This window comes from Malania oleifera, chromosome 6 (genome assembly GCF_029873635.1).
Source record: "Malania oleifera isolate guangnan ecotype guangnan chromosome 6, ASM2987363v1, whole genome shotgun sequence".
NCBI classification, from domain to species: domain Eukaryota; kingdom Viridiplantae; phylum Streptophyta; class Magnoliopsida; order Santalales; family Ximeniaceae; genus Malania; species Malania oleifera.
Genome location: NC_080422.1, coordinates 95887821 through 95915495, shown reverse-complemented (window position 1 = coordinate 95915495; position 27675 = coordinate 95887821). Strand labels below are relative to the sequence as shown.

The following is a 27675-nucleotide window of genomic DNA, read 5'->3' as shown; positions in this document are numbered from 1 at the left end:
ATTTACATAAATAGAAATTTAATATCCAATTTCTATACTCATAAACACAAAGAAAACATATTGTTTATGTTTACATAGTTCTAACATTTTTTAGAGACACTGACATTTCTTGAGATTTCCCAAAAATTCTAGCGACCACTCGTGAGGTTTGTCAAAAAGACACAAATCTTACCTTATATTTTGCAAAAATACAAGTCTTTTGAAGGGAGGTTTGTATTTTTTTTTTGGTAAATGAGGATTTGTGACATTTTTGAAACCTCAGATGTGGTCAATGAGATTTTTGAAATCTCGAAAAAGATCCTTAATTTTTTTTGTCAAATCTCGAAGAAGGTCAGTGTCTTTTAACTTATTTTTTACGAGTGTGCCTCTCGAATATTGTTATTTTAAGGTGTAGTACCACAACATTCAATTTAATTCAAGCACTAGGATAAAAATTTTGTTTGATGAGAAGAAAATCGACTTTATATTATATTTTCTTTGTATTACCATTACAAATAAAAAAGTTTTAATATAATTAAATATTTAAACAATTAAGCATTGACAACAAATAAAATTAGAATACTTTTTCATTTATTTGATATATATTTTATTTTTACTTTGATAACAAAATATGAAATAATAAATTTTTTCATATTTTTCTTTACCTTATCGAGAAACTAAAATTTAACATCATTTTTGAACTCGTTTCTGTCACTAAATTTTTTAAATATTGGGAATTAAAGTTTCCATCTTGCAGTTCACATACAAAATTAATGCAATTATTTGCAGTTCTACTGTGACCACCTTTGTCTTCTGACGAAGGGGCAAACACGGAATTTTGCAAAAGGGTCGCTCAAATTTAAACCTATGATGATGATGATGATGATGAATACCACTTCATCCACAAAACAAAATGGACGTTGAACATCTTTGAAATGTGAAAAACTCATCAAACGAGATCAGTTCAGTACAAATATAGGCTAAAAAAGAAAAAACCAAAACCAGAACCATCCGTGACCAAAAAACATGCAAAACCATATAGAGAGAAGGAAAAAGGAAAAAGGAAAAAGAAAGGCCTATCATCCTGATCCAAACCTATATTAATTTCCAAGCAAACACTTGACATTTCTACATTGTACAGGCAGCCAATGTTACACATGCCATCAGAAATTCCACACTTCCCACCATCAAGCAATCAACAATCTTATTTCAGATTCCTCACTGCTCAAGATGAACAATACCACAAGGCACATTCTGATGACGTACTTGAAGCCCCCCAGCACTACCACGGTACCACCACCCACAAGGTATTTTCAATAAATAGCTTTCTTATGAATCCTCCACCCCGGCCTCTGCCTCTGCCTCAGCCTCTGTCAGGTCTACTTCGATCCACTTGAATAACTCGTGAATCCAGTGTTGACAGGATCTGGGGCATCGACATGCCTCCTGACACTACGATTTCTGCATTTGAAAAAAAAAAAAAAAAAAAAGAGATATGTTGACATCATTATAATCTATGATCGGTGCAAATGTACAAAATATATATATTTCAGTTTCTCTTCTGATATTTTTGGACCACTCAATCATGCACACCTCTCTTCAGTTTTAAACCAATGGCTCACCCCACGCAGTGCATACTGGTAAAATGATAGCCCCAGTGCCCTTACAAAACAGGGGTTTCAAACTTTTACATATATTTTTTCCTCGGGTAAAAGCAGAGGTGCGGGGAGGTGCAGTGTGTTCATGAAATGCCCAATTACTACATCAACTGGTAGTTGACAGAAAGCTGAGTCCAGTCAGGTGACAAATTATACAGGGGGCATGCCCCTTTATGTCGTCCATGTGCCTCTTTTGATTGTGAAAGGCAAGTAGGCTGTGCTCCTTATACATTCAATGCTAATAAATGTAAAAACCATTGTCACATGTTTCCCATCCAAAATAAAAAAAGGCACATGGACACATGGAGAGGCAGATTCTCTGTACAATCTCTCCTACCAGGCCACTTTTTTTTTTTTAACTAACCTTGTTTCTCTCTTTGAAAAACAGAAAAAAAAAATCATAATAGAAATAGTGACAAATACAGAAACAAAATCCTCACCTATTCCTTCTCGAACTGACAAATTTGGCCTAATAACATCCTTGGAATTGACCAGGAATATATCCCCTATGTAAAGATGGTTGGTGGGTACATAGACACAGCATAGCTCCTCATCCCCCGAATAATTCTGGGTGTAGAGGGAAAACAATAATTTAGTACTCAAATATGAAGAAAACTAACTGTATCCTGCTACTTCATTTCTCAGAATTCCAACAAAATGGATGAGATGTTCTGATTTTGGAGCAGATTGAAATTTACACGAGCAATCAATGAAAAACATTTATAGGAGACAGCCGCAAGAATCAATGAAACCAGGATAGATAAGCATAATACATTTGAACACATAAAGCATGACATTCAGTCATCAAATAGTGCCTTATGAGAACAAACATAATCAGTTAAAAGTGGCAACCAGTGAAGGTTTTCAGCTACGCAACTACTCTCAGAAAATCTCATCCATGCTCAAAGTATTATATTAGGAAACAGGGGGTCTTGATTCTAGAAAACTTCAGATAAATTACTTGATGTTGAAAAACAAAGTTCATGCATTCATTTGTAGCAGGTTCCATAGAGATATAAGATTGTGAAGAAAAAAAAGATTAGGAAACATACTTCTATCACTCAAATCTATACTATATATAAAAGTATGAGTAGCGTAAATCATTTAATGTACAAAAATATCTTTATCTTTTAAAAGTAAAACAAGAAATTCCTATAAGTTAATTTCTATATTATATATTAAAGTATGAAACAATTTGTAGACAAAAGTATCTTAGTTTTATAAAAGCAAGACTAAGCATTCCTAAAAGAAATAAATTTTTATAGTATATACAAGTGGAAATTGAGTAAACTATATCGAGTACAAAAAAATATCATTATCGTTTTAGAGTAAGGTTCAGTAATCCTAAAAGAAGTAAATCTCTAGACTAATAATTCAATCAAAATATGATAAAATTATATTTAGAACGTTTAGATATTATTGCTTAAAAATAAAAGGAAAACCTTCATTTGATTAAAAAATAAAACAAACAAACAGCGTGTATACATATCTATCTCTATATCTATACAATAAGTTAATAAAAATACAAATAGGATAAATAATTTCATTCAAAAAATAATAATAAATAAATAATTTTTTATACCTTGAAAGTAAGACTATATTCCTAAAAGAAAGTAAATTTAACCAAAACTGGATAAAATTGTGTTTACAAAATATATTTTGGATAAGTTAAGTTTTTGAACCTAAAAAAGGAAATTTCATTTGTCTAAAAAAACTAAACTAGCAGTATATATACATGTCATATATAAAAGTACGAATAGTGTAAATCATTTTGTAAACAAAAATACTATTATCTTTTAAAAACAAGCTAGAAAAATAAAATTCAAGAAAAATTCGACAAATTTGCATTGAAGAAAATTTTATTTTAAAAAGGTTAATATTTTAAAATTAAAAATCCATTTAATTAAAAAATAAAATAAATATAATGGAATTAGAAATACTATATAAAAGGTAATAACTACAAACCAAGCCTTAAGTTCCATCAGGTGGGGTCAGCTGCATGAATCTTTTTCTGCCAATTTATAGCATACACAATTGTGGGCAATTTCCTCCTCCAATTTCAGGGCTATTAAATCCTTATTATCTCATTCCAAGTTACTTTAGGTCCTGCCCTTACCCCTTTGACTGTCCTTCGCAGTAACTAGCTCACTCCTCACTAATGCACTACTAGACCTCCACTAAAAATACCCAAAATCCACCTCTCCCTTATCTTCTAAAGGAGCTAGCCTAACTTGTCTTAAACATGTCCATTCCTTAATTTATCTTTAAACATTATATGACATTACCACTCACTAGCAACTTTTATGCTTTGGATATGTTGTTTCTTAGTTGCCCACACTTTGATCCATAAAGCATAGCTGATATTATAGCCATTATATAAAACTTGTCTTTCAATTTTAAGGGTACTCTACAATCACATAGCAAACCCAAAACACTTATTCGTTGGTTAAACCAACCTCCTTTAACTCTATGTATTTTGCTTCTTCTTCAATTTCTCATTTAGTTTGCAAAATATATTCAATGTATTAAAATGTACGAGTGCTATTAATTTCTTGACCATCAAGTTTAATCCTTTATCCAATATTTCTCCTACTATGATTGAAATCATATTTTATATATTCTATATTACTTCTACTTATCCTAAAGCCTCTAGATTCTAAAGCTTCTTCCCATTATTCTAAGCTTGGATTCTACTCCACCCCTACTTTCATCAATCAAGACAATATCATCTGCAAACAACATACACCATGGAACCTCATTTTGGATACTCCTAGTAAGTTTATCCATCAATAGTGCAAAAAGATAATAACTCAACGCAAATCTTTGATGTACACTTATTAAAGGGCAGCCCGGTGCACAAAGCTCCCAAGTATGCGGGGCCCATTGTGATTGAAAATTTCCTAGACTCTTCACCTATAGTCCTAATGCTAGTCATTACTCCATCATACATATCCTTTATGACATCATCATACATGTTGCATACTCCTTTTATAATAACCCACCATAGAACTTCTTTAAGTACCCTATATAAGCTTTCTCCAAGTCAATAAAAACCATATGCAAGTCTCTCTTATTTTCCCTAAGCTTTTCCTTTAATCTTCTTAAAAGATGCATAACTTTTGTAATAGATTTCCAAGCACAAACTTTTGTAATAGATTTCCAAGCACAAAACCAAATTGATTTTCTGAAACCTTCACTTCTAACCTTAGTCTTTGTTTAATTACCCATTTGCATAGTTTCATTGTGAGACTCATAAGTTTAACTCCACAATAGTAATTACACTTTGAATTTCTCTATTATTTTTGCATATAGTTACTAAAGTGCTTTTCATTCATTTCTTTCGCCATTTTCTTACTTTTTATAATTGTATTAACCAAATTAATTAACCATTAATTTTGTTATCACCTAGGCATTTCCAAGCTTCAGCTGGAATGTCATCTAATCCTATAGCTTTTCCATTTTTCAACTTTTTAAATGCAACCTTAATTTCATTAATTCTAATTTTGGAAATAAAAGCTTTTTCCTCATTTTCCAATTCTAAGTTTAATTCTTCTACTTGGTTTTCATTAAATAACTTATTGAAGTAACTTCACCATTTTCCTTTTATGTCTTCTTCCTTAACCAAGACAATATCATCCTCCTTTGTATACATTTTACATTACATAAGTCTTCGCTCTTTCTTTCACTAGCTCTAGCAAGTCTAAATACATCTCTTTCTCCTTTTTTTTGTATCTAGTCTAACACATAAATTATTATATGACCTATGTTTAGCTTCACCAATGGGATCTTTTACATATTTTCTTGCCTCTTTATACTCTTCAAAGTTTTCCATATTTCTACGTTTTCATCATGTTTTATATAAAATTCCTTTTGTCTTTACATCTTATTGAACATCTTGATCCCACTACCAACTTTTTTTGCTATCCGAGATTCTTCCTCTTAACTAATCTAAAATCTCTTTTGCTATTGTTTAATAGAGTGTTGCGTATGCACCATCCCTTTGTCCAATCACCATATTTGATTATTTTATCTTTAAATATTATTATATTTTCTCCCTTTAGGTTCCATCACATAACTCTCTTGTATTGAATTATATTACCCCTCCTCTTCCATTTTTAATACATATATCTAACACTAAAATTCTATGCATTGTAGTTAACATTTTATCTAGGATAACTTTAAAATCCTTACAGGATAAACAATCTCCACCCTCTTAGTTAATAAAGAATCTATTTAACTTTTATTTTGGCTACTTTTGAATGTGTTCAAGCAAGTACATTGTAACAAGATCATATCAAATTGAAGTCTAGCATCATATCCTCCAGACTCATTTTTATCCCCATATCCATGTCCTCCATGTACCCTCTCTCAACCTTTATTTTTCCTTTCAAATGTGTCCAATCAAATAAGCTCCTACAAAAATTTTCTCAGTCCTTGATATCGCTTGCATCATACCTATTCATATCGTCCCAAACCTGCTTTTAAGGTTTTCTGCTAAGCTTATTTGAAGAGAGCATAAGCATTAATAACATTTATTATCTCTTGACCTAAGACCATCTTGAATTGTATGATTTAATCCCCTACTATTTTAACATCTACAAACTATCTTTTGAGTTTTTGTTTACAATGATTTCCACTCCATTCTTATGTTTTACTTTTCCGGCATACCAAAGTTTGATTCTCTTGATATTTCAATTTCTCCAACTTTCTCCCCTAACACTTAGTTTCTTGAAAGCAAATTACATTAATTTGTCTTCTAATTATTGGGTCCACCACCTCCATGCTTTTACCATAAGTGTCTTTATATTGCAACTAGTCTAACCCTAGTCTCCTGAACTAACTTATTTACCCGCCCACATCTCAAAATAAAATAGGTAAATTCTTCTAACATTTTCTAAAATTATTGTGAAGTATCCGACATCATTTAGATAGATAATAATATAATTTCTGAAAAATAAATTTTAGAAATAAAATTATAAACCACTACTCCCAAACAATTTATTAACAAATTAATTGATCATTAAGTAAACAAAAATAAAAATATATATTTTAAGTAACAACTAATGAATTTGACAAAAAAAAAATTGCTACAATTTATTAATATTTTCATTGGAGGAAGTCATATATTAGGATTTTCAATATAAAATAAAAATAATAAAAATGTTATTTTTTACATTTTTTATCTATAATAATATAAAAATATTAAATTTAATATTTCGTGTAATTTAATTGGAGCATTCCTATCATATGATATCCTACATTTTAAAGAATTTTCTTGCCCCTACATCTATGTGGTGCCAGAATAGTATCCCATGTCTATGTTTATATTTTATAATTTTAAATAAAATATAATATTTTATGAATTTTGAATGTTCATATTTTAATATTTATAAAATTAATTATGACTATTGACAATACGTTATTAATTCTTTAAAAAATATATCTAAACTTTATTAAAAATTACAAAAATATTTACATAATATTATTCACATGCAATCACGTGCAGCACACATGACACTTTTACTACTTTACATTAAAGAGGCCAAGAAATTGCAAAAACATCACTTAAGAGCCTATTTAGTTATTCATAACAATGCGCCTCTCCACATATATCCTCAGATGTAGGATTGGATTGAGCGAGAATTAATTCTAAAAGCTTAAAAATGGGATGAATAGCCACAAATTGAGCTTCCAGAGGGCATAAATAGCTATGTGCATTATGATGCCCACAGCCATCTGCTTGCAACCATGTTCACACAGACATACATAATGAGAAGTTGCATAAAATTGGGTTATCACAAACAAATAATTTCAAAATAAGACAAAGATTAGTCCTTTGACATTAATACACAAACATGAAGCCTTTAGGTTGCGATACAAGCATAAATGAGCCAAAATCCTGAAACCATGTAACATGAGTTTAATTAATTTAACAACTAACATGCATGTTAACACAATTATGTGCATTATGATAGATGTGATTGCATAGAGTTCTGCAAAACACACACATAAGATGCATCAAACTACGGTCATTATAATTTCAGAACATAATAAGTCAAGAGACCTGGAGGATGACAGATGAAGTGATGAACCCAAATGCATATTCACCAATACGTGGATGCCTAATGATGGCTACTTCTTTGAAGGCCTGTGTGTTCTGATCTGAAATAATAACAGCAAGAAATAAATTATTTCTACCTAAATTCATTAAAAAGACAAGTAGAAGAAAAAAATAATGTCATGCACACCTGGTGATATTGCGGCACTAATTTGCTTGGAGGCATTGTAGATGTGACGAACAAATGGCATCCGTTTGATAAACCATTCCCCAAGGCTCAAAACAGATGCCCCCAACCAAGATGACATGAACACCCCAACCAGGAAGATGAACGTAATGGAAGTTACAAATCCAAGACCTAACCAATGAGACGAGGAAGTGATAACATAATTTACCAATTAGGTGCTCATGTATTTAAATTCTAAACAAAACAGTAAAATTAATCACAGATGGATAAAATACGTGTTAATTGAGGCATCCAGAAACAATTCGCATGTTATGAAACAAAAATATGACACTAGGACGGGAAATCATTTTGTCAAGGCAACTGGTGAACTAACATCATTTTGTACATTGAAATTCTGTCTCAGCATATCACTTCGTAAAGTGAAATTATCAATGCGTGTCATACATCTACCAACAAAAGGAGCATAGGGGGAGAAGGAGGATTGCAGGATAAGCTTACCAAAGATATCGATTCCAAGTTGAGCGTAGATTGGAGAGAAAAAGCCATCCACAAAATGGATAAACCACCATGTTATATAGAAGGTGATTGCAATGGGAAATAAGATAACACTGCAAAATGACAAAGATTGAGCAGCAGCCATCAGAGCAGAGACAACAATATGCACAGGAAGATGTTAAAAAACTGACAAATATTCATAAAATATATTCAAGATTTCAAACTTCATCAGGTAAGATAAGACATTTATCAAATACAGATAAAACTCTCTTAGCCTGCTTTCAATCTTGATCTTTTTTGTCCAAAATATTTTAAACACATCCCTCCCTCAAAACTTTAAAACATTATACAATCAAATGAATAATGGTTATGAAATAATAATTCAAAATAAAAAAGAAAGAAACCTCAAAACTACAGACCTCTCCACAACCAACCTCTTTCAACTCTCCACACTCTCCAGTCTCCTCACAGACCACCCCCAATTTCTCTTACAGGCCTCCACTCTATTTTGAGAAACCATCCTAGTCTTCTCCCATTTCCTAAGAACTCCTAAAGCTCTCCACTCATAAAGCATGATGTGCTTATGACAAGCTATTATTAGAGAACATTTTTTTTACTTGATGAAAAATAAAAATTATTCCATCATCTATACATATTATATTCAAATGTCATGAGGAAGTACTTATTCAGAGGCCAAGTCATATCCAAATTCCAACACGTTCCCCCAAACAACTTATTAAAGTTCAGCCTGCCTCCCTATTTTGTGGTTTCTACGCATTAAAGACAACAGCAGCTAAGACAAGTAGTCACGGTAGGTAAATTTTAATTAAATTTCCGGAATCAAGATTTTCTTTTGGTGCTATATTTCTTAATCCACTCGCATGTATTCAATATTTTCTAATTTAACCACCAGGATGTATTCAAGAGAGATGCATGTTTTTGGAGGGGGCTCATAGACAAGTAGTCAATGGTAGGTAAATTTTAATAAAATTGAAAGAACAAGATTCTGTTTTGGTGCCATTTTTCTTAATCCCTCACCTGTATTCAATATTTTCTAATTTAGCCATCCCCAGCATGTGTTCAAGACAGATGCATGCTTTTGGAGGGGACTTGTAGACAGCCTGCATAGCTTGAAAAGAACACTGACCATGGCCCTCCAAAGGATCATATATTGTATGAGAGACCAATGATAAACAAGGCGACGACGAAAGGACCAGTAAATAATAGTGGCTGATCTTTCAGGCTTCATATAACAACTCACAATTCACAAAGGCAGCAACAGAACATAAAAATAAGTAAATGAAGATATAAGTTCATTTTAAATTATAAAGCTTTCTTTTTGAATTTTCCTACTCAGTCAATCAGCCTTAATTCTGCGGCAACCATCTTTCTTAAATTTGATGTAGTAATTGATTGAAAAGAAAGACTGAAAAAATGAGGCTAAGGTTATCCCTTGGCCAATGATCATACCCATAACCCACTTTATTTTTCGCAATCTTATCAAACTGTATCAGGACATTTGAAAGTGATAAGATTTTAAACTCTCATTAAATCTATTTATAGAATTATGCATGCTTGTCTCAACTCTCATCAACCAAACCAGAATTTGAAGAAAGCATAAGCAAAGCAACTTCTACCAGGATCCAAGGAGATAATCATCCACAACGGCACAAAGATATTCTCTTTGATGATGCCCAGAAAAAATTGTTCTCACACAATCCTACCAGAATGTATCCCTGTTGCACATTCCCTCACAAAAGCAACTAATTCATGAACTCTTTTTCCCCAAAAATTCAGCACATCAGTTCCTCACAAAGTCTATTTGCACATCCCTAATTTGATGCATATCACATGAGTTCCTTCAATTATTACAAACTTCACCAGAGACTTTCCAAGTAGGGGAAAAAAAAAAGACAAAATCACAGATCCTCCACAACACAATTGGAAGATCTTTTTCATCACGTCCAGATTAAAATTCTGGAATCTGAATTCATTATCTTCATTGCTCTATAAATCTCCTATAATTTTTCAAAGCAACCATAATGAGTTTGGTTCCATAATAACTGATTGAACTATGTTACTGTTGTTCCGTTATACAAATACTAGAATACTTCCACACAGAATAAATACTGCACAATTTTTGCAGCAAGATCAAGCCAGTTTATCCCATGCACTTAAGCTCTCATGGTCTATATATTCAATACAGGATAAAAAGCATTTGTTCATCATCCTCACAACTTGCGATTTTTTTTGGTTGGCAGACCAATGCAACACAAAAAAAAATGATGATGTCTCAACTCTATTGACTCAGCATCAGTCCATAAAAGAAAATGGTTCACAGGCACTAATCATCCAAGGAGCATTTTCAGATGACCCACTCATCTTTCTCTAACCACAATTTTTTTCTTTTTAATTTATTTTAACAAGGAAGCAGGGGGCCTACATTGCAACATCTAAAGAGTAAACAAAGCATCTTAGTCTCTATGAAAAACAACTTCAGCGTAAAGGCAATGATCACACAAGAATGTCACATGAACCTTAAAAAATTACCCATATACAACAGACATTTGAATCAATCCGGTGACAAAAGAATTAATTTGGTCCACAACTTTTCTATCACAAAAGAACTAAAAAATTTAAAATTGATAAACAAAGCACGGTAAAAACTAAATTTTATAAGTGAAAAATAACAAACAATGCATATCAATAATATCCGACACTATCACTAATATCTGAATATTAAAGAACAGAATCAAAATAGCCCCTATAAACTTGAAGAGAAAAACACGAATGGTAGAAGAAAGAGTGCGCACCATCCAGTCATGAACTTTTTTGATGCCCAGCTCCTAACAACTTTGGAAAAGGTCTGCACAGAATGACATAATATACACCATTTGACATATGATCATTAGAAATACAGACAGAAGGAAAAAAACAAAAAATAGAAAACATAAACAACGACAGCAATGACAACAACAACAAACCAAGTCTTAAGTCCCAGTAGGTGGGATAGGCTACATGAATCATTTTCCACCAATTTATACAATCATGACATGAGTAACTTCCTCCGACAAGTTCAGGGCTATTCAATCCTTATTCACTATCTCATTCCAAGTTATTTTAGGTCTATCTATACTCATTCTACTGCCCCTCGTGATAACTGGCTCACTCTCCCTCACCGGAAAACTATTTGCCCTACATGGCAAGTACACAAACCATATGAGTCGTCCCTTCCATGTCTTGTCTTCTATAGGAACTAAACCTAACTTAACGCGAATATGTTCATTCCTTAATTTATCTTTTAATGTTATACCATTCATCCATCTTAGTATTCTCATCTCAACAACTTTTACATTTTGGATGTGTTGTTTTTTAGTTGCCCAACATTCAAATCCATATAGCATAGCTGGTCATATAGCTGCCCTATAGAACTTCACTTTTAATTTTAAGGATCTTCTATGATCACACAACGTGCTCAAAGCACTTCTCCATTTTCATCCAAACTGCTTTAACTCTACGGATTACACTTCAGTTTCTCCTTCAACTTACATAATAGATCCAAGGTATTGAAATCTACTAGAGCTATTGATTTATTGACTATCAAATTTAACCTTTTCTCCAATATTCCTCCTACTATAACTAAAATTATATTTCATATATTCTATCTTATTTATACTTATCCTAAAGCCTCTAGATTCTAAAGCTTCCCTCTGTAATTCTACCTTAGATTCTACTCCACTCCTAACTTCATTGATCAAGACAATATCATCAGTAAACAACATACACCATGGAACCTCATTTTTGATACTCCTAGTAAGTTCATCCATCACTGGAGCAAAACAATAAGAGCACAAAGCAGATCCTTAATATACACCTATAGTGATTGGAAATTCCCTAGCCTCTCCACCTATAATGGTCATTTGTCTTTTATTATTATATATGTTGAGTTTTGTTATTAATAAGTGTGAGTTAGTAAGGGTATTATGATCATTCCTGTTGTACTTACATATATTATAAATAGGGAACAAACCTATCAGTGAGTTGAGGTCTTCCATTTTACCCAATTACTCAACATGGTATCAGAGCATGATCCAAATTAAACCCTACTCTCCTCAGCTTTCGCCGGAAAACACCATTCCCGCGGCTGTCCTTCCTAGATTCGCCTTCATCCCATATTATTTCACAAAACCAACCATACACCCATAAAAAGACCCCCCCCCCCCGGGGGAACGATTCACCCCACAAAAACCCATCGCCAGAGGAGCCACCACACACCCCCACATGCGGGCCAAATGCAACAAGGGCAACCCCACATGCCGGCGCAAGTGAATTTTTGCCCCCTTTTTCTTTTTTCTTTTTTTTTTCCCTCTACCATGCTCTGATTCCTTCTCTAGACTGTATTATCAAGCTGTTACATCAGTTTTTTGCTAAAAAATTCAACCTTTTCCGATTATGCAATCGCGCCATTCCGTTAATATTTATTCAAGGCTTGTGAAGGCTTCTTTGTGAGTTTTTTGGAGTCATGGCGGCATTCATATGTTCAGTTGTGAGGCTGTGGCAGTGCTATATCCATCATTGAGTTCACCCCATCCTTAGCAGTGCGGCACCCAAGGAATGGTTGTTTGATGCTTCGTGAAGCTGTTTGTCAATTGTTAATGAGTTTATTGGGCCTGAAACAGATGGATTTGCCGTGTTTTTTTATTCACTATTCTAATTCCTTCCATATACCAAAATATCAAGCTGTTGGGCATGCGTTTTTTGCTCCAAGATCCAATCTTTGTTGTGACAATGTACTCATGGTAATTCGTTAGTTGTTGTTCAGTGTTAGTAACGGTCATTGGTAACCTTCTTGGGGCAGGGGCAGTGCTCATAAGCTGTTTTTTTTGTGTGAGGCTGTGGCAGTGTTGCTTTCTTGGGGCTGCATCTGAGGTTGTTGGTGATTGGTTCATGGTAGTTTCGGTGGTTCACCTCTCCAATTGTTCCAGTGCTGAGTGTTGCTTTCTTGGGGCTGCACATGAGTTTCTTGGTGCTATGGCAGCCTTTGTACTGATATGTATATGGCTTGTTCATGGTGGGTCGCCTTGTTCATTGTTGTTCCAATAATTAATCTTATGATCATTGGTCTAAATTTGCAAATGTTGAGGTGACATTTGCAAATTCCAAAAGTATGATTCCTTCGTTAGTCACTTGTTTGAATGAATCGCATACTGTGACTATATCAGAGGAGGGGTATTCCAAGTTTCTACGGTATCAATTGTCTAAACAAGCATCTTATCACATTGCTTCTTTTGCCCAGAAAGGTAATCCTACATTCTGCATGTTATTCCTTCCTACTAGTCCTTGGATTATCGATTCCGCTGCCACTGATCATATAATAGGTGTTGTTAGCCTTGATGGCCACACTATCATGGCTTATTGTGTTTTGATGATATTAACCTACTTGTTGTTTCTAGTGTCTTCCATCTTTGCAGATTATGCTTAATACAGGTACAAGTGTCACATTCACGAAGTAATGGATCGAAGGCAAAGATTGAACCGAGTTGACGATTGAAGTAGGAAAGATCAAAAGGTCACGTACTCGGATGAATCGAAGCACAACCGATGGAAGCTTCATCATTGAATCATTTGTAATAAGGGTTGTGTGTGGTAGGAACTTGTTGTAACTCTTGCGTTTTGTTTCTACATAATTTCTGAGTAAGAGTTGAGCCAATGCATGCATACTAGGACACTTGAGTTTATAAGATTGCACTAAAAGTCACAAACTCACATTCATGGTTTTCAAAGTTAAATTCAAAGAGTTTGTGTCAAAAACAATCCTAAACTCAAAATATGTTTTCAAAGGGACAAGTTTTTAACATCCTAGTTTTAAGAACATTTTTATACTTGGTAACAATTTTGTCAAAGCATGGTTAATGTCCTAAAGCTTTAAGAAAGTTAAGTATATTTTTGTAAAAGGACATTCTAAGTATATAAGATATCAAATGATCTTTTAATTTGTGGTTTCATAAATCAAGATATCTTATATTTGAGGAAAAGCTCACTTGGACAAGTTTTGAACTTCATTAGACTTAATATCTTTCTTATATTTTGTCCAAGAAATGTTTTAAGTCATTAAAAAGCTTTTTGATAAGGAAAAACAGAGCAATCGTCGGCTGACGTAGTGCAACCTGGAGTCCTGAGCACCCTTTGGTATTTGGGGCATAACTTTTGCTAGAAAAGTCCAAAAAAGACAATTTTGGTGTCCCTGGAAAGCTAAAAAAACATCCCACAACTTTCATGTTGATGACTTTTTCTAATTTAGGACGCTCGTCGACGAGAACAGGCGATTCGTCGACGAGTGTAGGGGACTACTCGACGAGTCCAACGGTCCAACGGGCAGAATTGCTCCAACGGGCGAAAAACGGCTAGTTTACCAAATAAAATATCTTTTCTTCCCCCCAACGACTAGTTAACGGCTCCTTTGGCTCTTGGGCTATAAATACAAGTTATTAGACTTGTATTAACATGGTTTTGAAGGTCTTTGATCATTCTTAGTGAAAAACATCATTTTATACAAAACCTAGCACATTGAATATTAGTTCTTCATTACATGTGCTCATTCTCTTTTACTCACTTATTGTGTTTGATTTCAATTCTTGAGAGAATAGTGTTGTATTCTCATCTTCTTGTAAGGTTGCTTGTAAGGTTCTTTGTGAACCGTTTGGTGAAGGTTCATTGTTAACCGAAGTGAAGGCTCTTAGTGAGTGCGGCATGGAGTTCCCGAGTGTAGGGTTTGGTACCCGAGTTGTAGCTTGCTCCGCCAGTGAAGGAGTACTCATAGTGGATTGTGGAATCCTTAGCTTTGTGCTAAGGCTTGGATGTAGGCTTGGTGCCGAAACACATTAAATCTCTGGTGTTGAGCTTTCTCTCCCTTAACTCTTTTATTTATATCTTGTGCATGATTTATATTTCATATATTGTGATATAATTACTTGTATCTTGCCAAGAATTCTATTTTGTAGAAAAATACGCATTCTGTGAAAAGAGTCTACTCCCCCCCTCTAGACTATATACTCCCAAGGCTGGGACGAATAACAGGTGCAACCAACTTCTTTTTTGATCTCCAATATCCTAAAAATCTCCCTCAAGTTACCCTTGCCAATGGGTCCACTATTGTTATTAAGGGGATAGGAACGGTAAATCCTACTTCTTCTATCTCTCTTTCTTCTACTTTCTACATTCCTAAATCTCCTTTCAATCTTATGTTAGTTAGTAAGTTTACAAAGTCACTAAATTGGTCTACACATTCCTTCCTTATTCTGTGGTTATTCAGGATCTGAAGACGAGAAAGACGATTGGCAAAGGACACGAGGCTCATGGACTTTACTACTTTTAGTCGCCTTCTCCACCCATTGCTTGCATGGTCGCAACTACACCACTTCAAATCCATTGTCTTCTTGGTCATCCGTCCTTGGACAAGTTGAAACAGCTAGTTCCTGCATTGAGTTCTGTGTCTAATCTTGCATGTGAGTCCTATCAATTGGGCAAGCATCATCATGTTTCCTTTGCTCCCCGGGTCGACAAATAGCTAGTTAGTCCTTTCATGCTTGCCCATTCTAATATTTGGGGTTCGAGTCGTGTGACATCAAAGTTGGGGTTTCGGTACTTTATTACATTTGTCGATGGCTACTCTAGGATGACTTGGTTATATTTAATAAAAGATCGTTCCAAGTTATTTGATATCTTTTGTGCTTTTTGTTCTCAAATAAAGACTCAATTTGATATGCTAGTCAGCATACTTAGTAGTGATAATGCTAAGGGGTACTTCAGTACCCAATTCAGTACTTATATGACTAACCCTGGCATGATCCATCAGTTCTCTTGTGCCCACACTCCACAATAAAATGGTGTTGCAGAGCGAAAAAACAGACATATTCTTGTCACCCTCCTATTATTGTTTTGTTAGTACTTTGTCTTCAGTACCCAATTCAGTACTTATATGACTAACCCTAGCATGATCCATCAGTCCTCTTGTGCCCACACTCCACAACAAAATGGAGTTGCAGAGCAAAAAAGCAGACATATTCTTGTCACCCTCTTATTACTGTTTTGTTAGTACTTTGTCTTCTGTAGCTCTTCCAAAATCTATTTCTAAAGCTCTATCCCATTCTGGGTAGAGGACGACAATGGTTGAAGAGATAAGTGCACTACATGATAATGATACTTGGTACCTCCTCCTCTTAATAAGTTTGTGGTTGGTTGTTGCTGGGTGTACAATGTGAAAGTAAATCATGATGGTTCTATGGCTCGTCTGAAGGCCTGCCTTGTTGCTAAAGGGTATACTCAGGTGTATGGTTTGGATTATTCAGGCATATTCTCCCCGATTGCTAAACTTGCCTCAATACGTTTGTTCATTTCTTTAACCACCACTTGTCATTGGTCTCTACATCAGTTAGATTTAAAGAATGCTTTCCTACTTGGTAATCTTTATGAGGAGGTATATATGGAGCAACCGCTTGGGTTTGTTGCTCAGAGGGAGTCAAGTAAGTATGTTGCTTCAAGAAGTCATTGTATGGATTAAAACAATCTCCAAGAACATGGTTTGCTGTTTCAGTGCTATAGTACTTGAGTTTGGCCTTCATCAATGTGCAGTAGATCACTCTGTATTTTATCATCATACTCTAGCAGGCAGTCTTTTTCTTAAGCATATGTAGATGACATTGTGATCATTGGTGATGATAGTCGTGGCTTCTAGGCGCAAGCTTTTTCTACAGAGTAAGTTGCAAACAAAAGACTTGGGACCGTTGAAGTACTTCTTGGATATAGAAGTATCAAGATCTCGTACGGGAACTGTATTGTCACAAAGGAAGTATGTTCTTGATCTTTTAGATAAGACGGGATTGTTGGGATCCAAACCTGTTGATACAACCATGGATCCCAACAGTAAGTTAATGCCAGATATGGGTGATTTGTTGCCTAACCTAGGTCGGTACCGGAAACTTGTTGGAAAGTTGAATTATTTCACAGGCACTTGACCAAATATATCCTTCGCAATAAGTGTTGTGAGCCAATTTCTCGATTCTCCAAGAACAGTCATTGGGATACAATAACATTTTGAGATATCTCAAAGGGGCACTAGGAAAAGGTCTTTTATATCAAGATCAAGGTCACACTCATATTCAAGGATATACAAATATAAATTGGGCTGAATCACCATCCGATTGGAGATCCACAACCGGGTATTGTATCTTTGTCAATGGTAATTTGACATCTTAAAAAAGTAAGAAACAAACTGTGGTTGCTAGGTTGAGTGTTGAGTTAAAGTATAGGGCTATGGCGCACACTACATGTGAACTTGTTTGGCTAAAGAACATGTTAAAAGAACATGTTAAAAGAACTAGGTTTTCCACATTCTCAGCCTAGGGAGTTGATGTGTGATAATTGAGTCACTATTCATATTGCCTCCAACCTTGTCTTCCATGTGCGGACAAAGCACGTTAAAGTTGATTGCCACTTTATTCGAGAGAAACTTGTGCAAAAACTCATTACAACCACTCATGCGAAGTCTGAGTTTCAACTTGCTGATTTGTTCACTAAAGCCTTGAGAGCTGCTAGTATGAAATTCATTTGTAACAAGCTAGGAGTACATGATATATATGCTCCAGCTTGAGAGGGAGTGTTAATGGTTATTTAGTCTTTTAGCATTATTATTATTATGTGTTAAGAGTTTTGTTAGTAATAAGTGTGAGTTAATAAAGGTATTATGGTCATTTCTATTGTACTTACATATATTATAAATAAAGGGAGAGACCTATCATTGAGTTGAGGTCTTCCGTTTTACCCAATTACTCAACAATCCTAACACTAGTCATTACTCCATCCTGCATATCCTTAATGACATTAGCATACCTACTTCATACACCCTTTATTTCTAAAACCCTCCGTAGAACTTCCCTAGGTATCCTATCATATGCTTTCTCTACATCTATAAATACCATATGCAAGTCCCTTTTCCTTTCCCTAAATTTTTCCATTGATCTTCTTTAAAGACATACAACTTTTGTAGTAGATCTCCTAGGCATAAAACCAAATTGATTTTTTGATACCTTCATTTCGAGCCTTAATCTTTGTTCAACTACCCTTTCCCACAATTTCATTATATGACTTATAAGTTTAATTCCACAATAGTTGTAACAATTTTGAATATATCCTTCATTTTTAATATGCGGGCATTAAAGTGTTTTTCCTCCATTCATATGACATTTTCTTAGTTTTTATAGTTGTGTTAAATAAATTAGTTAACCATTAAATTTCATTATCACCTATGTATTTCCAAACTTCAATTTGAATGTTTTAATGCAAACTTAACTTCATTAACTCTAATTTGTGAATGTATCACATTTTTAACATTTTTCTCATTTGTCAATTCTAAGTTTAAGTCTTTTACTTGGTTTCATTAAATAGCTTACTAGAGTAACTTCGTCATCTTTCTTTTATGTCTTCTTCCTTAACCAAGAAAATATCATCCTCACTTTTAATACATTTTACACTACCTAAGTCCTTACTCTTTCTTTCTCAAGCTCTAGCAAGTTTAAATATATCTCTCCTCCCTTATTTTTATCTAATATAGCATATAAATTATTAAACAATCTATATTTCATTTCACTAACAGCCTTTTTTCCATCTTTTCTTGCTTTTTTATATTTTCATAAGTTTTCCATGTTTCTATATTTTGCGATGTTTTACACCAAATTCCTTTTGTCTTTACAAATTTTTGGACATCTTGATCCCACCACCAACTTTCTTTGCAATTCAAGAATCTTACTCTTGATTCACCTAAAATTTCTTTTACTATTTTTTTTATCCAACTTCAAAGAGTGTTTGTGTCCACACCAACTTCTATTGTCTAGTCACCATATCTGATCATTTTATCTTTAAATTTTATTATATTTCCTACATTTAGTTTCCACCACCTAGTTCTCTTGCACTACATTTAGTAGATACATCACACAAACTCTATGTTGTGTCGTTAATATCTCACCTATAATAACTTTACAATCCTTACTTGATAAACGATCTACCCTCCTAGCTAAGAAAAAATCTATTTAACTTTTATTTTGTCCACTTTGAAGGTTTAAGCGTTCTTCTCTCTTCTTAAAGCAAGTATTCGTCGTAATAAAATCATATGACATGGCGAAGTCTAAGTTTATATCCTAGACTCATTTTTATCTCCATATCCATATCCTCCATATATCCTCTTATAGCCTTTATTATCCCTTCCAATGTTTCCATTCAATTGTGTTCCTATGAATATTTTCTGAGTCCCTAATATCCCTGTTATAACACAATCCATATCTTCTCAAAATTGTCTCATAAGGTTTTCTACTAAGCCTACTTGAAGAGCATAAGCACTAATGACGTTTATTATCTCTCAGCCTAAGAGCATCTTGATTTTCAAAATTCTATCCCCTACTCTTTTGGCATCTACAACACTATCTTTTAAGTCTTTGCCTACAATAATTTCAACCCCATTGTTATATTTTTCTTTTCCATAGTATCAAAGTTTGAATCCTAATTTTTTAATATCTCAAGCTTTTTTCCCTACCCACTTAGTTTCTTGAAAGCAAATTAGATCAACTATTCTTCTAACCATTGTGTCTACTATCTCCATGCTTTTACTCATAAGTACTCCTATATTCCAAGTTGCTAATTAAATCCAAATCTCCTAAACTAACTTTTTCACCCATCCATTTCCAAAAAAGATATGTGAACCCTTGCATGTTTGATACCATACCCAGGCATTAACAGGGCACAGTGCTTCGGGGTGAGACTACACCCACGTGGTATGTGATTTGACAAGTTTTACCTTGTCTGTCAACAAGTCTTGGCCAATATAGGATTCCAACATAAGCATATCATCCCATACGGTAAAACTTGGTAGTGTGAGCCCACAACTAGTCATAGTAGTCAAAAGCATGCTTGAGGCACGCCGAGGTGTAATGGGGCGACGAGGCTAACACCTCATCAAGGTTAAGGCAAGGTGACCTTCAAGAGGCACACTGAGGTGCACTGAGGCTCCAAGCACAGTGAGTCGCGCCTGAGATATTTGACCTTTTAACTTCATTTTTTTTTAGCCTTTTAAGAAAGAAAACGTAGTCAAATTTGAACCAGCCTTAGCCCTAGTTAGAAGCGACAAACTCGAGCTAGCAGGTCCAGGTTTCATCTCCGCGCCTTCAAACCAGCACGAAACCAATAGCCCAAGCTTTGTCTTCACATCTCTGAGTCTTTGAGCCTTCGCCGCCAAGAGAACTTCGAGCCTATGAACTAGCACAACCTTCATCCTTGAGCCTTAGAACCAGCACGAAACACCTTCATCTTCGAGCCTTCAAGTCTTCGAGCCTTCGCAACAGCCCTTCATCTTCAAGGTTCAAGCCTTCGAACCAGCACAACTGTCGTCTTCGAGCCTTCTGCCAACAAGAGAGCCTTCAAACAAGCGAGAGGCTTCAAGCCATTGAATCGTCATAGCCAATCTTCGTGATTCGTTAGGATGCTTCAAACTAGTGAGTCTTCTTCTTCTTCTTCTTCTTCTTCTTTAGTATTTCATTGCTGCCGTTACCTTCTTCTTCTTTGGTTTCTTCTTCTTCTTCTTCGGTTCTTCTACTTCCTCTTCTTTTCAGATTTTGTTCTGCTTCTTCTTCTTCTGCTGCTTCTTCTTTTTCAGCTCTTCTTCTTTTTCAGTTCTATAACTCGCCAAAAGCAAGGCTCAGTGTTTTGTTGTTGCTTCTTATTCTTCTTCATGTTCCTTAGGGTTCAGTATTTTGCTGCTACTGCTTGCTAGTGCCTAGCAGGCTGCCCTGCTTTTGGCAAGTTATAGATTAACTTGCATTAAGCCACTATGTTGATGCTTTTTGGGCCTTCAGCCTGGCAATTTCATTTCCTTTCTAATTTGAAGCTTGAACTCTTGCATACGTAATTACTTATGTTAAAATATTTGGAACTTGGTACTTGGTTGTTGTAATTTCTATGCATTTATGTTTTCGTATTGAATATTTGGCATTTTAAATTCTAATATTACTATTGATGTGTTTTCATTTATCAATTACACATTAAATAGGCATTGTACACAATTTTAATAATTGTGCGCTTCACCTTCGTGAGGCTCACGCCTTTGCCTCGTGCCTCGTGCCTCGTCTCCAAGTACCCTTTGCGCCTCTGTGTGCCTTGCGCCTTTGACTACTATGCGACCAGTAAAAATAAGACTAAGAAAGAAAACATGAATCATAATCATTGTGACTAAAAGAAAAGATAAGGGTAGATCTAGAACTAAGCTCAAAGGAAGTCATTTTAGGATAAACTAACTGCAAGCCTAACAACTAATCTAGACTAGGCTTCCATCAAAACATACTCGTCCCAATTGTTACTACAATAGATAAGCCTAAAAACTCAACCTAAGGAACCCTCCTAGGAAAGCAGCCAATACAAAGTTAGAATTATGCTATAAGCCAACTGCCAGTGAGAGTAAAGCAAGGTGAACCATGTGCTGAGTAGGCAAACATTGCTTGACAGACAAAGCATAGATAACTAGCAAATCCTCTGAGTCTCTAACTAGACTCAAATAATCAAGTTGTCTAAATCAATGCACATGTAGGACAATCTCTATCAAGAAAAGTGGTATTATGTTGTGCTAGTTCATGAAGATGCATAGAAACCAACCATTATGTTGTGCTCCTCCATGACTATGGATGCATGAACAACGATGTTGTGCTATGGTTGGGCGCGTGGATGGAAGCCACATATTTGGGTTTGTTGGAAATGAACAAAACACAATAAGAACTGGATTAAGTTCTATTGTATTCCAAACAAATCCAAATCAAAGTCTTGGCCTCCATGGTCCCAAAAACAGTTCAAGATTCTTTCCATAAAGCCTTAATAGTCAATGTCATAATGTCTATGACAAGCATGGCACAAAAGATGCAATAATTGTGATAATGTCCATTCCTAGAATCAAGCATCAAACTTTGCCATGTGCTTCTAACCAATAATACATTTTTTTCACAAACAGTTCATTCTTAATTTAACCAAACCTAACCATATGATACTAAAATATCTACTGTAGGATGCTGTTCAAGACATAGCTTGGTTAAAGCTTTTAGGATTGGTACTAAATAGACTTTTAAAATTGTAACAATTTTTTTAAAAATATAAATAAATTAATAAGTGAGGAAGATGCTAAATGAAATGATTGGATCCTATCCTACAAAAATGAATGCAACAATACAAAATTTTGTGAGCCAGTAGAAACCAAAGTATAAACTATAAATATCTCACTTTATCTTTTCAGCAAGCAAAATGGATATTGAAAATTTTTTTTTTTTTAATTCAGAGATTGATTGGTTTTTAAAAAATAAAACTGATTGCTTTTTGCCTGCCACCACTCACCCCACAAAAAATATATACAAATAAATAAAATAAAGGGCCCATTTCTCTTCTTCATCAATATAACCATATTTGCAAGTTGGGCATTAAATCAAATGAACAGATGCATATAGGGGCCTAAAATCAACTGCAAAAAAAAAAAAAAGAGGATGTCGAAATGGATTGGCTCCATGAAAATGGATTCTAGCCTGTTTTCACAACATTTTCAATAGAATTCAACCATATGTAACAGGCAATTACAGAAAACAACAGATATCTCATAAATACTGGAAATGTGACTATTTCAAATAAACCTATGAACAATCTCCAGCCAACATTTTTCAAAAACGGTTCCTTCATTCATAGCATCGCCTAAAGATTCTTTTAAACTATCAAAAGCTATCCAAAATACAGTAAATGGATGCAAATCCAATCAAACATCCAACTGCATACTAAATCAAAAACTTCACTCGGGAAATTTAGTACTGGTCGATGCATGAATAAAATTTATAGACTATTTTCAAAATTTCTCCTTATTTACAAAGTGAAAACAAAACGAACCCCAAAAAAATCCCTTACTCAAATAAAATCAAAGTTTGCTTTGAATCACCCCCTAAAACAAGTTCTAGCGTAGGTCAATGCAGACCACGATACCAACTTAACCTCGATTAGTAGCAGATAATTCACGCAGCACAAAACAACAAAACATGCAAAATCAATCGTATTAGCCCCGGACAAACAAATCCCTAAAAGCGCAAACCTAAATCCACACTAAATCAATCGAGAATCGAGCACAAAATTCAGAGAAAAAGTTCAAACAGACAGATAATTAGGAAATGAACCTCTCGACCGGAGTGGTGGTGGAGAGAAGCGGAGGCGGAAGAGGAGGGTTTGGAGGAGGCATCATCGAGGACGGAGTCGGCGACTGGGATGAGAAGCTCCCGATCTCTGTCTCTCTCCCTGCTGCCCATTACCACCAGTGACGCTTTGTCATCGCCCATCCCACAACCCCGACACGAAGACTTTCAAGTTTCAACAGTCACACCACCCCCCTCTCCTCAATCCCTCTCTCTCTCTCTCTCCTCAGACGATGATGAGCTCCAACTCTCTCTCGTGGATTGTTCCTTTGCTTATTTCTTCTTACCCCTTTGGTCGTATTTTAATCCAAAAGGTTTTGAATGGGAACAGTTGGAGAAATCGTGTCTTACGCTGCAGCCTTACCCAATCACCTTCCGCCAACTATTTCTTTAAGGACCCCTCATTGCTTTGATTTTTCTTTTTTAGACTTTTTAAAATTGTCCAATATTTAATCTAAATACAAATAAAAAGTTATCAGATCAATATTTTTCTGCTTTTAGCTTAGAATTGCACAACTAAAATAGCCTAATATGTTTAATTTAAATTATTTTAAAGTATATATAGATAAATTTAATGAGTTTGAGCAAAAGCGTACTGGTGTCTTACTTTAGGCAAATCACCAAATGCCAACTAATTTATTGGGATTAGCTCATAATTATTACTGAGTCCGTCCCTTTTTCAGACCCCACATATACGGAAGTTTTGTATACCGGACTGTCTTTTAATAGTTTGTTTTTTTCAAAAATTTTGTTCATCTTATTTTAATGTTTGAACTTAAATAATTTTACAATCAAGTCGTCGTAAAATCGATCATTCAAAAAGCTCAAATTTTTCAAAAAAAAAACATGCCTTAATGATGAACATTGATTGGGTAGTTAAACAGGTGAAATTATACAACTAAAAAAAGTTTGATATTTCGTTCAAACTATTTTGGGTATATCGGAATAGATGAAAAGTTAGATAAATTGTGTATTATAACATTATATGAGCAAATTACTTAACACCAACAAATCCTTTGAGGATAGATGGTAATTCTTTGTCATTATACGATTTTCTTAGTTTATTAGATTGAAAAGTTATATAATAGAAAACATTTAATTATATCTTTTGGGCAAATTCAATGTGACGAGAGATCGATAATGGGTTACAATAATGCTGTTTGATGTTAAAATTTTAATGAATCATCAATTTATTCTTATGAACAATGTCAGGTCTTATCATGATTTTTTTTTTCAACTAGGAGACTCGTTAAAAAGGTTTATATGTACAAACTAATATTTATATATTTGATATGTGACAAATGAAAGGAATTAAATTTGTCATTTAATTTTGCATGTTTTTATTATTTTCATTTTTTTATTTCATTTTTACTTCATTTCATTCTATAAACTAAATGTGTCATAAGAATTAACCTATCCCTTTTCTCATATCTCTATTCATTATGCCCTAAGATTTGGGCTTACTTTTTATGGCTAAACACAAGGGTGGCAAAGTGAGTCGAAACTCGGCGGGTGACCCATGATCCGTCCATTTAAATCAAGTTCGAATTTAATAGATGATGACCCATTTATAAACGGGTCAACCCGACCTATTGAATAAACAGGTTTGGCAGATTTGAAATGGGTACCCGTCGGATGACCCATTTAATTTGATATGTATGTATGTATGTATGTATGTATGTATGTGTGTGTATATATATATATATATATATATATGTATATTACATTAAAATATATATTAATTAAAGAGATGTACCATTTTATACATTTTATGTTTTTTTGCCAGGATATTAATAAATAAAATAAAATAGTGATATTTAAAAAAAAAATATTCCACTTTATATGAAATGTTTTAAAAAATTAAAAATAAATAAAATTATATTTTTAAACGGGTCCTTAACGGATACTCATTTATTAAACGAGCGGATTTGGGTTTATATATTAATCATCCATTAGTAAACGGGTCAACCCAAACCCGCTTAACATATACCCATTTATGACCCGCCAAAACTCGACCTAATAATCCATTTTGTCACCCCTAGCTAAACCACTGTACTTGATTTATTGAACATCAAGCTTACATCACATGCATACACACACTCTCCTAGCGAGTAGTTCTTTTTTTGTTGACTAAACTCGAGTTTTTAATGTATAGTTTTAATTATTTGTGGAAGATATAAAGGTCTAAAAAGATAACCTAATATTTTAATATGATATGAAATTTCCACTTACTTCAAGCCTAACAACCATAGAGAAGAGTTTTCTTTTTTATTGTAAAAAATTATTTCTATATCACAAATAAGTATAGTTTTTATCATTGCTTAAGCTTATTTACCTATGAGCTTCAACCTAACCTTCTATTACATCATACACACAATAAGTGAACAGTTGAATTTAAAATTATTATCTCACTTTTATGCACTTATTCATTCACCTCTAAATATTAAATCTTTATGTTAATTTACTTTACATCTTCACCAAAAAATAAATTTAAAAAATAGGACTAATAAAAAAAAAACATTACATCTACCATTTTATATTAAAAAAATACTATGTGACATTTTTTATAACCATATCTCACCCTCTCCCACCCCCAAAATTAAATAATATATAATTTTTTAAACATGGACATGCATGATAATACATTTCCTAATGAAATACATTCTCTAGTAAATGTATGTATGTGCTATATTAATAAGCATCATGATACTAAAACAATGGATTTCTAAGAGGGTGTCTATTTGCACTTATTAGATTCCAAAAAAAATTTGTTCACTTAATGGATTTTTAATTAAGAGACCAGACTTATTTAGTAGCTTATCTGAATGGGCTTTGAATGCCTTTAATTCAGTCAACAACAGATGTGTTGTTTAATGTCATTTCAAGAGAGACTCAATGCTATTGTTTGGCTTTTTCCATCACTCACGAAAACCACCCCCTTCTTATAGTCTTAACACATTTGATGACGACAATCAACTCTAGAGTTTGCTTTTCGTGATATGCACCGATGTTTTATCTTTAGATCAATGGCAATCAAAATGATTTATGAATTCTTTTCTCAAACTTACATGTTTGTTCTCAACAAATTTACAACATCAAGCACCGAGAATGTTGATTTGCAACAACCAAATCTCCTTCTCTCTTTTGGATCTAATTTCATCACTAAAACAAATGGTTTTGATGGATCAATTTATGGATTTCCATAAAAGAATGGAAGAGATATTTTGAGTGCTTTTACAACAAAAAGAATCATCTTGAACTAAATTTGGGAATGCATCATTTGGATATATCACCTAAAGAAAAAACACTGACACATCGAACAAATTGAATATATTAATGGCAATATGGTCAAACTTGTAGGATACAAAAAAACATTAATAAGTACCTTGATTATAATATTATGAGATATTATCTTTTTAATATTACTCGAACATAGGAAAATAGATTTCAAAAAATAGTCTACAAAGGTTGCAAGACTTATTCAACAAGCCATATAGGCCCATTTGTTTGAATAGCAAAAACCAAATGGGCAATGCCCGTATAAAAAGCTCAATGAATGACCTTGCTCATGAGGCTCGAACCCTTAAACCCGGGTCCGGCGCGTTATACCTAATAAAATCTCTAATTCATAATATACGCAGCGAAAAACATAACTACAATCTTTCAACAAATATAATACCTGAGTTTTCTACATCCATATATACACCATAATAAATCATGCATTCACCTGTATTCCCATAAATACATACATCTCCAAAACATACCAGTATTTTCACAATCATCCCTTTCTTTACAAACTTAAAACATAAAACATAAAACATAAAGTATTATCATTATATACCCTTTTATTTTTCTATTTCCCAATAATGCTATAAAAACCTCGAGCCCTCAAAGCTCGATCTCGAGGAAATCCTGAAAAAAAATACATTTATATTCGGGTGAGACATATCTCAGTAAGGGAAGAAACAATATATTAAACACAGCGTGTGGCTAACATGAGGTATATATATATATATATCATTTTAAATACATTTGCAAATCATTATC

The 27675-nt window shown here is 34.0% G+C and overlaps 1 protein-coding gene across 1 annotated transcript; it reads right to left on the bottom strand.

Moving 5' to 3' along the window:
• Positions 1–895: 895 nt before the first annotated feature.
• Positions 896–23984, bottom strand: LOC131158843 (protein LIKE COV 1-like). Its single transcript, XM_058113750.1, has 7 exons — positions 23614–23984; positions 11191–11243; positions 8381–8490; positions 7886–8053; positions 7702–7799; positions 2078–2204; positions 896–1440 (listed from the first exon to the last, which is right to left on the bottom strand). The coding sequence occupies exons 1-7, from the start codon at positions 23770–23772 to the stop codon at positions 1343–1345; spliced, it is 813 nt and encodes a 270-aa protein (XP_057969733.1). The 5' UTR covers positions 23773–23984; the 3' UTR covers positions 896–1342.
• Positions 23985–27675: the final 3691 nt, after the last annotated feature.

Excerpts from the sequence above, each read along its gene's own strand:
- LOC131158843 (XM_058113750.1), bottom strand. The coding sequence starts at position 23,772 with ATGGGCGATGACAAAGCGTCACTGGTGGTAATGGGCAGCAGGGAGAGA. Across the intron at positions 2,205-7,701 it reads CTTCATCTGTCATCCTCCAG|AATTATTCGGGGGATGAGGA; the intron begins GTCTCTTGACTT and ends CTCTACACCCAG. Across the intron at positions 1,441-2,077 it reads GTCAGTTCGAGAAGGAATAG|AAATCGTAGTGTCAGGAGGC; the intron begins GTGAGGATTTTG and ends TTTCAAATGCAG.